Genomic DNA, 16,735 nt, shown 5'->3' on the forward strand with positions numbered 1-16,735 from the left:
CGGCCTTGGGGGCCTGGTCCCTGGGGGTGAACCTTGACACCAAGCCTAGCTCAGCCCGGTGGCCTTGTCCCATCCAGAGGTGCTCTTTGCTACCAGTGGGGAGGTGGAGTGCTGGCTCCTGGGGCCTGGTGGCCGGTTAACCCTAGCATTAGGGCTAGGGTGAACCTTAACCCCAAGCCTAGCTCAGCCCGGTGGCCTAGTCCCATCCAGGGGTGCTCTTTGCTACCACTGTGACCGGCCTTGGGGGCCTGGTCCCTGGGGGTGAACCTTGACACCAAGCCTAGCTCAGCCCGGCGGCCTAGTCCCATCCAGGGGTGCTCTTTGCTACCACTGTGACCGGCCTTGGGGGCCTGGTCCCTGGGGGTGAACCTTGACACCAAGCCTAGCTCAGCCCGGTGGTCTCGTCCCATCCAGGGGTGCTCTTTGCTACCACTGTGACCGGCCTTGGGGGCCTGGTCCCTGGGGGTGAACCTTGACACCAAGCCTAGCTCAGCCCGGTGGTCTCGTCCCATCCAGGGGTGCTCTTTGCTACCACTGTGACCGGCCTTGGGGGCCTGGTCCCTGGGGGTGAACCTTGACACCAAGCCTAGCTCAGCCCGGTGGCCTCGTCCCATCCAGGGCACCAGGGGTGCTCTTTTCGGCCTGGGGGGCCTGGGGTGCCTGGTCCCTGGGGGTGAACCTTAAGCTTCTTTCAGCATCAACAACAATGCCAGTCATGAAAAATCATCTGTTTCCCCCCATGGTCTCAGTGACGCTACATACATGCAGTGGAAAAATGCTGGCATCAAAAACTTTTAAGGACCTCTATAAAAATGGTACCTTTTTAAGTATCTCTGACCTATGCTCAGTAAGAGGACTTCCAGCCACTCATTTGTTCCGCTACTTTCAGATTGGGCATTGTGCATCTTCTGTTTTTCCATCCTATCCTTCTCTCCCAACTGCCCTTCTATGGGAAGAGTTGCTGTCCCTAGAACCCAATCGAAAGTCAATTATATCTGTGATATACAAGCAACTCATGGACTTAGATATACAATCAACAGATACAATTAGAAAACCATGGGAAGATGAGTTAAGTATGCACTTTTCTGACCAACAGTGGAAAAAAACTCCCTCCGCAAGGCTACAGTTAATTCAATTTAAAGTATTACATAGGGTTCATTACTCAAAAACCCGTCTATCTGAAATCTACCCACAGATCGTAGATCAATGTGAAAGATGCCATGTCAGCCCTTATAACCTGAGTCACATGTTTTTTCTGTGCCCGAGTCTCAACAACTTTTGGAGCCAATACTCCACGATTCTTTCCAATGTGCTTAAAACTCAAGTTGTCATGACCCATTTCTTGGCTGTTTTTGGGGTTCCAGTAAACACTTTGCTCACAGAACCTGCTCACTCTAAAATAATAACTTTTACATCACTAATAGCTAGATGTAATATTTTACTTCTTTTGAAATCTTTTAAGGTACCTTCAATATCCTTGTGCGAGATGTTTTGTCATTTATTAAACTAGATAAAATAATTTTATGAGCTAAAGGCAATGAAGAACAATTTGATATAACATGGGGCCCCTTTTTGGACTACTGCAAATCCTTGCGATCTCTTCCTGCCTGAACACACCCCTCCTAATTTTTATTATTTGATTTAATTTTGTTATTTATTTTATTTTCTCTTTTGTTTTATTTAGTATGTATGTTATATACAGTAGGTATACCATTTGATATGTGTAAAAAATGTGTGTGAGTGTCTCTGTGGTGTGTATAAATAGTTGACTGATTGAGATACAAAAGACATAATTTGTTGTAATGAGTGACATGTGTGTCTTTGTTTGAAAATACTGTACAATGGAAAACTGGCGACTGAAATGTTGTCATATTGTGATATCTCCTAATAAACAAATTAATGAAAAAAAAGTCCTGTATATTTGTGTAGGAGATAATAGAATCCCATTAGAAAAACAAACTGAACCATTTGAAACCACCGGGAACCATTAGAGTCCTGTAGGAACCATTCAGTGGGTGACTGGGCTGTGTTCATGTGGATGGTGGCAGAGGGAAAGAAGCTGTTTTTGTGTCTGGAGGTTCTGGTCCTGATGGACCAAAACCTCCTTCCAGAGGGGAGAGATTGAAACAGCTTGTGACCGGGGTGGGAGGAGTCAGCCACAATCTTTCCTGCACGCCTCAGAATCCTGGAGGCGTGCAGGTCCTGGAGGGAGGACAGATTGCAGCCAATTGTCATGTAGGAACCATTAGACTCCTGTAGGAATCCTTAGTGGGGACCAATTAAAGTCCTGAATATTTGTGTAGAAGATAAAATAATTCCATTAGGAAAACTAACCGAACCATTAGAAACCATCAGAAACCATTAGGAACCATTAGACTACTGTAGGAATCCTAATCCTAATGGTTACCTTTTTTCAGCAGGGATCAGCTCTACTGAACTCCTTCCTGTGTCTTGAACATTAGTTCTCCAAGGCTTAATCCCCAAACTCAAAATAATAAGGGGTTATTTCATTGCACGAATGGTCCACACGTCATTCTCAAAAAATTCTGAAATTTTTACCACTTGTGGGTGAGACTCTTAAAATCTGAAAAATACTTTTGTGACAGATTTTCATTGACCATAACTGCATGTGGGAATTTAAGAAGAAACAAAAATCTAATCTCTATAGTATAAATGTTCCTTTTTCTTGGGATATGAAACAATTTTTCTTTATGCGACTTCTAAATTTTTATTTTGAACCCCAACTTTGGGTTATTTCACCACTCGCAAATATTGAAAATCCTTTACATGAGGCTATTGTATCTTGCCTCAGTGTCGTATAATCATCAGTTTTTCACTAGTAACAAAATAATATATATATAAATATATTAATAATAATAATAATAATTGCATCAAACATAATGTTTATTATTAACAAATTTAACCCTAACACTAATAGAGTGACCCACATGCACTAATAAATTCCATAAAATATCAGCTCATGAGTCAGCAGCTATTGTAGCCTTTTTTAATGTATTCAAATATATTTGTGTTTCTAAGGAACCTGTTTACACTTTAAGTTCGGAATTGTTTTATTTATTTACAGTTTTTTATTCATTGTGATGTTTATCGTTGTCATGATAAATACCAGAAATCATCGGGATATTTTTTTTAATCAATTTATACATATATATATATATATTATATAAAGCCCTACAGGGCTTTAAATTAACACCTGTTAAATATGGCAAGCTGTTGAGTAAATTATAGAAGTCTGAATATTTATTATTCATATACAAGTTATAATCATAATATAAGCTACCTATATACAAATGAACACAATACAAATTCTATTAATTGTGAAATTCATTCAAGATAACAAAAGCTAAATTGCATTGCAAAATCTGTATCAATTATGAAAAAAAATCTGCAGACATTATGTAACTACCTCGTTGGGTGAAATGAGATAAAAAACGTTCCCACACTGGGAAAATACTCTTCTTTTTTGCCGGCTCCATTACAATCTCTCAAATGAGAGTTTATTTATTTTGAGTCGCGCACCAACTCATGAACCAGTTGGAGGGCGTGGCCAGCCGGCGAGTTTTTTTTTACGTCACGGCATACGTCATTGATGAAAGCATAACTTATCACCGCCTGGATTTTTCGACAGACACACTTCGTCACATCACTAGTTATCGGTGAGGAAGGAATATCAGCAGGACTTCACAGCCGCAGACAATTGTAAGTATTACATTTTTTAAAGAAACTAGTGCAGTGCCCGTAGGAATTATGTGTTGCTATAGAAAAGTGGGAGGTTAAGTGGCTTTTTCATAGATGGCCTCTACTCAGTTTGCCAAGGATATGGCTTATTTAGAACAGGTAATAAACCCCATTGGTTTTTATTTATTTATTTATTTATTTATTTATTTATTTATTTATCATTATTATTATTATTATTATTATTATTCCTTAAAAAAGTTATAAAAGATTATTTAAGACAAGGTCATTTTCAAATATTTTTTTTAGACGTATGTAAGCAATTTATCAAACAAAAAGGCTGACAAGTTACTTTAGCCTCACATAGTCTTTTTACTTTGTTTAAGGATTAGCATTAGCAACACTTGCTACATAACAAGGCAGCAGAGGGGTATTCCATAAAGGCGGGTTAACAAACTCTGAGTCTATCCATAAACTCTGGGTCAACATTCCCCACGATGGGAAACTCTGGGTATCGGATTCCATTACAGCTGGTATGAAGTGGGTTAATCAACCCTGAGTATGTAAACCTTGGGTTACTGACGTGCACGCGCAATAAAAAGCCATCATCAATGGATCAAAGAATACTCAAACTGCCATGACAACCAAACGGAAGATAGTGATTTATTCACCCTGATGGGTGAAATAAGCCGTTGTTTGATGAATATGAGCCTGTTCTAAAGGTGCGTTCAGTCTTCAGTGACTATAGTGGCTTAAATCACCCATAATTAGTCACACTTTTTGGTCACTTCATCACTTTATTGCTTTAGTGACGTGACGAGCGGTGAATAATATGAATAAGACAATTCTGTTTTTCCATTTTCCCTACAGGTGCCAACATGCAGATCTTTGTTAAGACCCTCACTGGCAAGACCATCATTCTGGAGGTGGAGCCCAGTGACACCATTGAGAAAGTGAAGGCCAAGATCCAGGACAAGGAGGGCATTCCCCCAGAACACCAGAGGTTGATCTTTGCTGGAAAGCAGCTGGAAGATGGCCGCAATCTCTCCGACTACAACATCCAGAAGGAGTCCACCCTCCACCTTGTTCTTCGTCTCCGTGGTGGCATGCAGATCTTTCTCAAGACATTAAAGGGCAAGACCGTCAACCTGAAGGTGGAACCCAGTGACACCATTAAGAAAGTGAAGTACATAATCCGGGACAGGGAGGGCATTCCCCCAGACCAGCAGAGGCTGATCTTTTCTGGAAGGCAGCTGGAAGATGGCCGCACCCTCTCCGACTACAACATCCAGAAGGAGTCCACCCTCCATGTTGTCCTCCGTCTCATGTGTTGTCGAGATTGTCGATTACAGTTTAATTAGCTTTTTTTTTTTAAAGTATCCCAATAAAAGCTGAGAAAATTAAGCAAGTTGTTTCATTTTTTTTAGCATAGGAAAAAAAAATCTTAAAACCAAGAATGTGAACTTAAGTGTTCAAGATCAAATTCAAACTTTTACGAGCATACGTATATTGCATTCTTGTATACACACCATTAAATCAGTGAACTTGATAGGTGAACATTACAAATTTGATTCTTCGAAAGTGGAGATTTGCTGAACATTGTTTTTGGAATAACAAATTGATTCCTCTTTATATATGCAAAGCTACCGGATCCCAGAGGATGGCGCTGGCATACCAATATTGTCAATTTCCAGAGCTTCAGAGTAATCAGCAGTCTTTAATTTTAAATCTAATGCTCTAAATAGAAAGTGAGTAAGTGTAAGTGTAACAGGTTTTCTGTTGGGACACAATTGGCTGTTGTCTACTGGCCAAAGAGATGGCGATATGTTTTCTAGATACATCTTTTAAAGAGTTGATTTTCAGCTCATGCTAAGGTTACAATGTAACAGCTAATGTTTCACATAGAACAATCAAGATGTGTATATTTCCATCGTCTGACACAGTGCCATTTAAAAGTTCAAATCAAATTGGATCCTAAGCCCATAAATCAAGCAAATTGACAGTAAGTTTATGGTTTATTATTCTGCATCTTGTTATTTTCATACTAGACAATCCTTGCCCTCTTAGTACTGCCATTAGTTGGTTGTCAAACACATGGTAAATATATTGTAAGTAGTGGTAAAAAATCTAAATATTGATTTTTCAATTAAAATAGATTGACGTCAACCTTATTTCTTTTTCATCCAATTTCATCACTTCAGTCTGTAAGCAAGTATAGTCTGTATAAATCACTTGGCAGTGATTTCTTAAACTTTTTTGGATGGATTGTTACAAAATATCTAAAAATGGGTACAAAAATGTTCACTAATTGAATAAGGTAACAATAAATGAGTAAAACCACTTCAACGCATCAGTCTCCGGGACTCCACATCCCACAAGGCAATGCATGAAACCTTTTCAAAAATATCAATTTTAATCAATTTATACATATATATATATATATATATATATATAAATAAAGCCCTACAGGGCTTTAAATTAACACCTGTTAAATATGGCAAGCTGTTTAGTAAATTATAGAAGTCTGAATATTTATTATTCATATACAAGTTATAATCATAATATAAGCTACCTATATACAAATGAACACAATACTAATTCTATTAATTGTGAAATTCATTCAAGATAACAAAAGCTAAATTGCATTGCAAAATCTGTATTAATTATGAAAAAAAATCTGCAGACATTATGTAACTACCTCGTTGGGTGAAATGAGATTAAAAAAAAACGTTCCCACACTGGGAAAATACTCTTCTTTTTTGCCGGCTCCATTACAATCTCTCAAATGAGAGTTTATTTATTTTGAGTCGCGCTCCAACTCATGAACCAGTTGGAGGGCGTGGCCAGCCGGCGAGTTTTTTTTTACGTCACGGCATACGTCATTGATGAAAGCATAACTTATCACCGCCTGGATTTTTCGACAGACACACTTCGTCACATCACTAGTTATCGGTGAGGAAGGAATATCAGCAGGACTTCACAGCCGCAGACAATTGTAAGTATTACATTTTTTAAAGAAACTAGTGCAGTGCCCGTAGGAATTATGTGTTGCTATAGAAAAGTGGGAGGTTAAGTGGCTTTTTCATAGATGGCCTCTACTCAGTTTGCCAAGGATATGGCTTATTTAGAACAGGTAATAAACCCCATTGGTTTTTATTTATTTATTTATTTATTTATTTATCATTATTATTATTATTATTATTATTATTATTATTATTATTATTATTATTATTATTATTATTATTATTCCTTAAAAAAGTTATAAAAGATTATTTAAGACAAGGTCATTTTCAAATATTTTTTTTAGACGTATGTAAGCAATTTATCAAACAAAAAGGCTGACAAGTTACTTTAGCCTCACATAGTCTTTTTACTTTGTTTAAGGATTAGCATTAGCAACACTTGCTACATAACAAGGCAGCAGAGGGGTATTCCATAAAGGCGGGTTAACAAACTCTGAGTCTATCCATAAACTCTGGGTCAACATACCCCACGATGGGAAACTCTGGGTATCGGATTCCATTACAGCTGGTATGAAGTGGGTTAATCAACCCTGAGTATGTAAACCTTGGGTTACTGACGTGCACGCGCAATAAAAAGCCATCATCAATGGATCAAAGAATACTCAAACTGCCATGACAACCAAACGGAAGATAGTGATTTATTCACCCTGATGGGTGAAATAAGCCGTTGTTTGATGAATATGAGCCTGTTCTAAAGGTGCGTTCAGTCTTCAGTGACTATAGTGGCTTAAATCACCCATAATTAGTCACACTTTTTGGTCACTTCATCACTTTATTGCTTTAGTGACGTGACGAGCGGTGAATAATATGAATAAGACAATTCTGTTTTTCCATTTTCCCTACAGGTGCCAACATGCAGATCTTTGTTAAGACCCTCACTGGCAAGACCATCATTCTGGAGGTGGAGCCCAGTGACACCATTGAGAAAGTGAAGGCCAAGATCCAGGACAAGGAGGGCATTCCCCCAGAACACCAGAGGTTGATCTTTGCTGGAAAGCAGCTGGAAGATGGCCGCAATCTCTCCGACTACAACATCCAGAAGGTCTCCACCCTCCACCTTGTTCTTCGTCTCCGTGGTGGCATGCAGATCTTTCTCAAGACATTAAAGGGCAAGACCATCAACCTGAAGGTGGAACCCAGTGACACCATTAAGAAAGTGAAGGACATAATCCGGGACAGGGAGGGCATTCCCCCAGACCAGCAGAGGCTGATCTTTTCTGGAAAGCAGCTGGAAGATGGCCGCACCCTCTCCGACTACAACATCCAGGAGGAGAACACCCTCCATGTTGTCCTCCGTCTCTTGTGTTGTCGAGATTGTCGATTACAGTTTAATTAGCTTTTTTTTTTTTTAAAGTATCCCAATAAAAGCTGAGAAAATTAAGCAAGTTGTTTAATTTTTTTAGCATAGGAAAAAAAAATCTTAAAACCAAGAATGTGAACTTAAGTGTTCAAGATCAAATTCAAACTTTTACGAGCATACGTATATTGCATTCTTGTATACACACCATTAAATCAGTTGAACTTGATAGGTGAACATTACAAATTTGATTCTTCGAAAGTGGAGATTTGCTGAACATTGTTTTTGGAATAACAAATTGATTCCTCTTTATATATGCAAAGCTACCGGATCCCAGAGGATGGCGCTGGCATACCAATATTGTCAATTTCCAGAGCTTCAGAGTAATCAGCAGTCTTTAATTTTAAATCTAATGCTCTAAATAGAAAGTGAGTAAGTGTAAGTGTAACAGGTTTTCTGTTGGGACACAATTGGCTGTTGTCTACTGGCCAAAGAGATGGCGATATGTTTTCTAGATACATCTTTTACAGAGTTGATCTTCAGCTCATGCTAAGGTTACAATGTAACAGCTAATGTTTCACATAGAACAATCAAGATGTGTATATTTCCATCGTCTGACACAGTGCCATTTAAAAGTTCAAATCAAATTGGATCCTAAGCCCATAAATCAAGCAAATTGACAGTAAGTTTATGGTTTATTATTCTGCATCTTGTTATTTTCATACTAGACAATCCTTGCCCTCTTAGTACTGCCATTAGTCGGTTGTCAAACACATGGTAAATATATTGTAAGTAGTGGTAAAAAATCTAAATATTGATTTTTCAATTAAAATAGATTGACGTCAACCTTATTTCTTTTTCATCCAATTTCATCACTTCAGTCTGTAAGCAAGTATAGTCTGTATAAATCACTTGGCAGTGATTTCTTAAACTTTTTTGGATGGATTGTTACAAAATATCTAAAAATGGGTACAAAAATGTTCACTAATTGAATAAGGTAACAATAAATGAGTAAAACCACTTCAACGCATCAGTCTCCGGGACTCCACATCCCACAAGGCAATGCATGAAACCTTTTCAAAAATATCAATTTTAATCAATTTATACATATATATATATATATATATATATATAAATAAAGCCCTACAGGGCTTTAAATTAACACCTGTTAAATATGGCATGCTGTTTAGTAAATTATAGAAGTCTGAATATTTATTATTCATATACAAGTTATAATCATAATATAAGCTACCTATATACAAATGAAACACAATACTAATTCTATTAATTGTGAAATTCATTCAAGATAACAAAAGCTAAATTGCATTGCAAAATCTGTATTAATTATGAAAAAAAATCTGCAGACATTATGTAACTACCTCGTTGGGTGAAATGAGATAAAAAACGTTCCCACACTGGGAAAATACTCTTCTTTTTTGCCGGCTCCATTACAATCAGCCGGCGAGTTTTTTTTTACGTCACGGCATACGTCATTGATGAAAGCATAACTTATCACCGCCTGGATTTTTCGACAGACACACTTCGTCACATCACTAGTTATCGGTGAGGAAGGAATATCAGCAGGACTTCACAGCCGCAGACAATTGTAAGTATTACATTTTTTAAAGAAACTAGTGCAGTGCCCGTAGGAATTATGTGTTGCTATAGAAAAGTGGGAGGTTAAGTGGCTTTTTCATAGATGGCCTCTACTCAGTTTGCCAAGGATGTGGCTTATTTAGAACAGGTAATAAACCCCATTGGTTTTTATTTATTTATTTATTTATTTATTTATTATTATTATTATTATTATTATTATTATTATTATTATTATTATTATTATTATTATTATTATTATTATTATTATTATTATTATTCCTTAAAAAAGTTATAAAAGATAATTTAAGACAAAGTAATTTTCAAATAATTTTTTTAGATGTATGTAAGCAATTTATTTTAGTCTCACGTAGTCTTTTTACTTTGTTTAAGGATTAGCATTAGCAACACTTGCTACATAACAAGGCAGCAGAGGGGTATTCCATAAAGGTGGGTTAACAAACTCTGAGTCTATCCATAAACTCTGGGTCAACATACCCCACGATGGGAAACTCTGGGTATCGGATTCCATTACAGCTGGTATGAAGTGGGTTAATCAACCCTGAGTATGTAAACCTTGGGTTACTGACGTGCACGCGCGATAAAAAGCCATCATCAATGGATCAAAGAATACTCAAACTGCCATGACAACCAAACGGAAGATAGTGATTTATTCACCCTGATGGGTGAAATAAGCCGTTGTTTGATGAATATGAGCCTGTTCTAAAGGTGCGTTCAGTCTTCAGTGACTATAGTGGCTTAAATCACCCATAATTAGTCACACTTTTTGGTCACTTCATCACTTTTTTGCTTTAGTGACGTGACGAGCGGTGAATAATATGAATAAAATGTTGTCTGAGGAGACGTGTCAGCAGCATAGGATGGCTGCATAAAGAGCCCTCCCGTTACACTGGATATAAAGACAGTGGCTGCTGCTTCATATTACATCATTTATATTGATTCTTAATGTAATATTGTCGCCAGAGTCATCTCAACGTCCTAAAAAAACACTAAAGCTGGAAGCGAACCCACGACCCATTGCTTGCAAGAGCAGTGTCACACTTCACTGCGCCATCATACCTTCAAAGATGTGTGATCTACAGACTTAACTGTATAACAATATAAAACAACAATCGAGCCTTAAAAGTTGTTTTATTTAAATTATCACCTCCTCCTTTATATTATCCACAGGTTTTTATCCAGAGAACTTTACTACAGATGTCAGTAGATGTTTTAATGTAGATCAACCTCTCAGTGACTTTCACTTAATGATCTACATCTACAATGTTAGAAAGAAAACCACCGTTATCACAAAAAAAAAAAAAAAGACGTAAAGCAACACAACATTAGTAATGATGTGATCACGTCTGTGGTGTGTGATGTTACTAATGTGTTTCAGAGAAAAGTGTTAAAGTTTATTAAAGTGTTAAGAAACGGTGTTCAGGTGGGCGGAGCCAGGTAGAAAGCCAGGGTTTCTTTGATAAAACCTGCCAGCGACCAGGTTTAGTTCAAGGACAATGTTGCCCAGGTAACATACTCAGAGAAGAACATACCTCGCTTTTTGGAATGGGATACTCAGAGTTTCCCTCATTTGAGCCTGAACATACTCAGAGTTTGAACATAACCCGCTTTATGGAATACCCCTCAGATCAGTCTAGTAATTTCCATTTGCTTTTGAGGTCAAAATTCTACTTTAAGCAGTGTTTTGAACCCCTCATTTCACACAGTTTGGACAATCATATCCTTTACAAGATGAAACATTACTGCTTTGGTTACTTTAGGCCTGGGTGATATGGACCAATACTCATATCTCTAGAGCTTTCCTCAAAATGGTTATAGACGATATAAACTCAATTTATTATTATTATTGTTTTTCAATGGTTTTACAAGAAAAACAATAATGGGTCAAAGTCAGTGGATAAAAATGCCACACAGACCCTTTTATTAATCACTAGCAGCACAATATCCACATTTTGTGTCACTTGAATTTTTCCTTCATTAAAGCTGAAATGTGTGATTAAATTCTGTAGTTTTGCTTCTTTCAGGGCAGCTCTGAGTTGCAAATATCTGCACTGAGCCTCTGACAGATAGTCGCTAACAGGAAGCAGCTCAGCTAATTCTGTGTCCGTGCACAGGGAGGGAGGGGGAGCGTAGCGTTTTTCTGCGCTGTTTAAGCCTTTTAATAATTCTACGTGTCTGTAATGCCGACATGCTGACTAGCAAATGGTGTGATTTGGCTGAGAAAAAACCTTTGGATGTGCTGTGTATGGACCACAGACAGGGTTAAAATGGGAACTACAGATGATTCTACGATCTCCGTGATTTGGGAGATTGTTGTCATGTTTTAATCCTTAACGATCTAATGTCGTCAGATCGCACACCCTGATCACAGTCCAAACAAATCTGACGTTGCGCACCTTTGAACCAAGCAGCAGCCATGTTGACAATCTCAGGTCAATCTGAGCTGGATTTGCAGATATTTGAGGAACACACACACAGAGTTTCCTTGCTTTATAGATCGACTAGTACAGTGTCCGGTCGGAAGTATGTATTCATATAGTGGGGGCCTAAGTAGAGTTATCAATTATGGCCAAATGAGTATGTGTTTGAAGGTTGGATGCACTAAGAGGTGTACATACTCTGTCGTGTTATAAAGGGGTATATTTGCAGGTGCAGAGTAAAATAGCGTGTGCAATATTCCTGGTTCAATTCTATGGGAGATGCGCATGATAAATGTGTTGTTGGTTTTTTTTACTCATTTTTACATATTTTTTGTTTGGTGTATTTTCTGTAATGTATGTTTTTTTGGCGTCATTGTGTGTATTTTTGTATCGTTCTGTTGTGTTTTTGTGCATTTCTGTTATTTTGTGTATTTTTTTGTATAGATTTTCAGTTTTGTGTATTTTGAGTCATTTTCATATTTTTGTTGTCATTTAGTGTATTTTTCTGTAATATATCTTTTTTGGAGTCATTTTGTGTGTTTTTGCAGCCTTTGTGTTAGAGATGTAACAATTAATCGTAAGGCAGTTAAAAATCGATTCATAGGTATCACGGTTGATATCGATTTTCTGAAAATTGAATCGCAGTACTTTTTTAACCAGCAGAAGGCGCTATCCACAAGTGTAGGCGGCGGGCGGAGTCTGCTAATACTTTCTTTCTGGCCGCCTTCTACTCTTAAATATGTTAATAAATGATTCATTACCCCTTTAGCACCGAAAGAATATCTGTAATATTACTTGAATATCTGTAAAAGTCACGTTTTTCTACTAGCTCTGTCTGCTAGCATAGCATCTCTTCTTCACTGAAAGATATCTGCATGCCAACCGACCACTGTGTTACCAGCGCCCTCTGCTGGTCCAAACAAATATGACGTAAATCATTGCAATCACGGTTTTTTTTTTTTTTTAAAGTCCAATTGTTAAGGCACAAAATACATTTTCAGTTGCACTTTTAAAAAGAAAAATAACTATTATGCAGTTTTGCATTGTTTATTATAGAACCAGATTTTAAATTAATAGGCTTCATTTTCATTTGTATTATTCCTTTATTTATTTCATTCAAGATTTATTTTTAGTTAAATTGCATTGTTTTGAATAGTTTATCAAGGAATTATTTTGACAATGAAAAATAAAAGGAAAATAGTACCGTATTTTCTAGTTTTTTTCCCAAAAAAAAAAATTTGTCTACAGTCCCATTTTGTAAAATAAATCGTGAAAGAATCGTATCGTGAATCGAATCGTATGGGGAGTTGAGTGAATCGTTATTTTTGTGCATTTCTGTTGTCATTTTGTATATTTTTTGTATAAATATTTAGTTTGATGTATTTTCAAATATTTTGTTGTTGTTTGAGTGTGTGTGTGTGTGTCTGTGTCTGTGTGTGTGACTCACACACACGCATGCGCTTTAGCCGCGCACATCAGTGACTCACATTAGGCCCAATAAGTGAGACTTGAGAGCTAACCTATAGTATATCAGTGTGAGCACGGCTGCTCAGACAGCGCTCCCACCTCTCCGGTCTTAGGGTGCTTTCACACACATAGTCCGGTGGACTCGGTGCGATTCAGGCAGTGAATCTGCAACATTTTTGCATTTTAATTTGCTCCGGTCCGCTTTCACACATTCTATTTGCCAAGCGCACCAAACTTTTTGAACTACGTCACGCAGGCGAAACGGTTGGTCTCCGATTGGACAGAATTAAAAAAAAGAATACTTCAACCTCCAATGCCTTGACGATGTGGCGCTGCCCTGTCATTACTGACAGTCGCGCCTTCACGTCCTATATTTGGTTTCCCTTCCCATGTTTTCCAAAGGAAATCCTAAAACAATCCCCGCAGAAAAGTGACAACTGAAAATGGATGGATGGATGAATGGATATGCGTGTGTTGCTGCTGGAGCACTGGGTTGTGAATGTGCTCGTGCCTGTTACCGTGACGGGAGGCATGCAGCAGCATAGCCGCTGCTGCTGCGCTGTCGCTGATGGAGTTGCTCCGTTACAATTGCGCTTCAATGTAAAGTCCTATGTTTGCTCCTGGTTGCTTTCCACATAGTTAAAGACCGCACCATGCTTCGCTTGAACCGAACCGAGACCTACATTTTTTCAGATGACCGGAGTTTGCTTGTTTGCTCTGCACCAGAGTTTCAGTGACCTTTCACATATTGCAAAAAGACTGGAATATCCAAGAAAGTGAAGCATGGTGGGGAGCAAAGAGGCATGTGTGAAAGCACCCTAAACTATCTTCCTCTTGGAGTTTGCTGTCCGTGTCTGCTTGGCTGTGTGTATTTGAACTACGTTACAGTTATATGCTTTGTCTACTCTGTTTGATAAAATGCTTTGAAACACTGTCAGTGGTAAAGGAGCACACGGTTTCGTTTCGTGTTCTGGGTGTAACTGGGAAGAAAAAAAGCAAACAATGGCCTTGTTTTAAAATGGTGCTTGGCCTGGAATCACCGGCAACTTGCTAGCATGTTCATGTGGGAAAGATCCAGCTCTGCCTTTAGAGAGGCAGCACTGGACATAACACATTGGTCTGTATATAATCTATGGATGTTTACATGTGACGGAAAGCTATTTTAGGTGCTTGATAATTATTATCTTTTACTAATAAGACAATTCTGTTTTTCCATTTTCCCTACAGGTGCCAACATGCAGATCTTTGTTAAGACCCTCACTGGCAAGACCATCACCCTTGAGGTGGAGCCCAGTGACACCATTGAGAAAGTGAAGGCCAAGATCCAGGACAAGGAGGGCATTCCCCCAGACCAGCAGAGGTTGATCTTTGCTGGAAAGCAGCTGGAAGATGGCCGCACCCTCTCCGACTACAACATCCAGAAGGAGTCCACCCTCCACCTTGTCCTCCGTCTCCGTGGTGGCATGCAGATCTTTGTGAAGACCCTCACTGGCAAGACCATCACCCTTGAGGTTGAGCCCAGTGACACCATTGAGAACGTGAAGGCCAAGATCCAGGACAAGGAGGGCATTCCCCAGACCAGCAGAGGTTGATCTTTGCTGGAAAGCAGCTGGAAGACGGCCGCACCCTCTCCGACTACAACATCCAGAAAGTGTCCACCCTCCACCTTGTCCTCCGTCTCCGTGGTGGCATGCAGATCTTTGTGAAGACCCTCACTGGCAAGACCATCACCCTTGAGGTTGAGCCCAGTGACACCATTGAGAACGTGAAGGCCAAGATCCAGGACAAGGAGGGCATTCCCCCAGACCAGCAGAGGTTGATCTTTGCTGGAAAGCAGCTGGAAGACGGCCGCACCCTCTCCGACTACAACATCCAGAAAGTGTCCACCCTCCACCTTGTCCTCCGTCTCCGTGGTGGCATGCAGATCTTTGTGAAGACCCTCACTGGCAAGACCATCACCCTTGAGGTTGAGCCCAGTGACACTATTGAGAACGTGAAGGCCAAGATCCAGGACAAGGAGGGCATTCCCCCCAGACCAGCAGAGGTTGATCTTTGCTGGAAAGCAGCTGGAAGACGGCCGCACCCTCTCCGACTACAACATCCAGAAAGTGTCCACCCTCCACCTTGTCCTCCGTCTCCGTGGTGGCATGCAGATCTTTGTGAAGACCCTCACTGGCAAGACCATCACCCTTGAGGTTGAGCCCAGTGACACCATTGAGAACGTAAAGGCCAAGATCCAGGACAAGGAGGGCATTCCCCCAGACCAGCAGAGGTTGATCTTTGCTGGAAAGCAGCTGGAAGACGGCCGCACCCTCTCCGACTACAACATCCAGAAAGTGTCCACCCTCCACCTTGTCCTCCGTCTCCGTGGTGGCATGCAGATCTTTGTGAAGACCCTCACTGGCAAGACCATCACCCTTGAGGTTGAGCCCAGTGACACCATTGAGAACGTGAAGGCCAAGATCCAGGACAAGGAGGGCATTCCCCCAGACCAGCAGAGGTTGATCTTTGCTGGAAAGCAGCTGGAAGACGGCCGCACCCTCTCCAACTACAACATCCAGAAAGTGTCCACCCTCCACCTTGTCCTCCGTCTCCGTGGTGGCATGCAAGATCTTTGTGAAGACCCTCACTGGCAAGACCATCACCCTTGAGGTTGAGCCCAGTGACACTATTGAGAACGTGAAAGGCCAAGATCCAGGACAAGGAGGGCATTCCCCAGACCAGCAGAGGTTGATCTTTGCTGAAAGCAGCTGGAAGACGGCCGCACCCTCTCCGACGACAACATCCAGAAAGTGTCCACCCTCCACCTTGTCCTCCGTCTCCGTGGTGGCATGCAGATTTTTGTGAAGACCCTCACTGGCAAGACCATCACCCTTGAGGTTGAGCCCAGTGACACCATTGAGAACGTAAAGGCCAAGATCCAGGACAAGGAGGGGCATTCCCCCAGACCAGCAGAGCTTGATCTTTGCTGGAAAGCAGCTGGAAGACGGCGCACACTCGCCGACTACAATCATCCAGAAAGTGTCCACCCTCCACCTTGTCCTCCGTCTCCGTGGTGGCATGCAGATCTTTGTGAAGACCCTCACTGGCAAGACCATCACCCTTGAGGTTGAGCCCAGTGACCACTATTGAGAACGTGAAGGCCAAGATCTAGGACAAGGAGGGCATTTCCCCAGACCAGCAGAGGTTGATCTTTGCTGGAAAGCAGCTGGAAGACG

General features: G+C 40.1%; 1 protein-coding gene across 1 annotated transcript; it reads left to right on the forward strand.

Moving 5' to 3' along the window:
* The first annotated feature begins 3,598 nt into the window (after positions 1 to 3,598).
* Positions 3,599 to 16,686, forward strand: LOC114475173 (polyubiquitin-C-like). Its single transcript, XM_028465823.1, is given in 9 exon segments — positions 3,599 to 3,720; positions 4,567 to 4,802; positions 14,753 to 15,095; positions 15,098 to 15,543; positions 15,545 to 16,126; positions 16,128 to 16,257; positions 16,260 to 16,450; positions 16,452 to 16,640; positions 16,642 to 16,686. Coding segments are annotated over 8 exon segments (2,139 nt in total). The 5' UTR covers positions 3,599 to 3,720; positions 4,567 to 4,574; the 3' UTR covers positions 16,672 to 16,686.
* Positions 16,687 to 16,735: the final 49 nt, after the last annotated feature.

The sequence above is a fragment of the Gouania willdenowi genome, chromosome 14, assembly GCF_900634775.1.
Source record: "Gouania willdenowi chromosome 14, fGouWil2.1, whole genome shotgun sequence".
Taxonomy (NCBI): Eukaryota; Metazoa; Chordata; class Actinopteri; order Blenniiformes; family Gobiesocidae; genus Gouania; species Gouania willdenowi.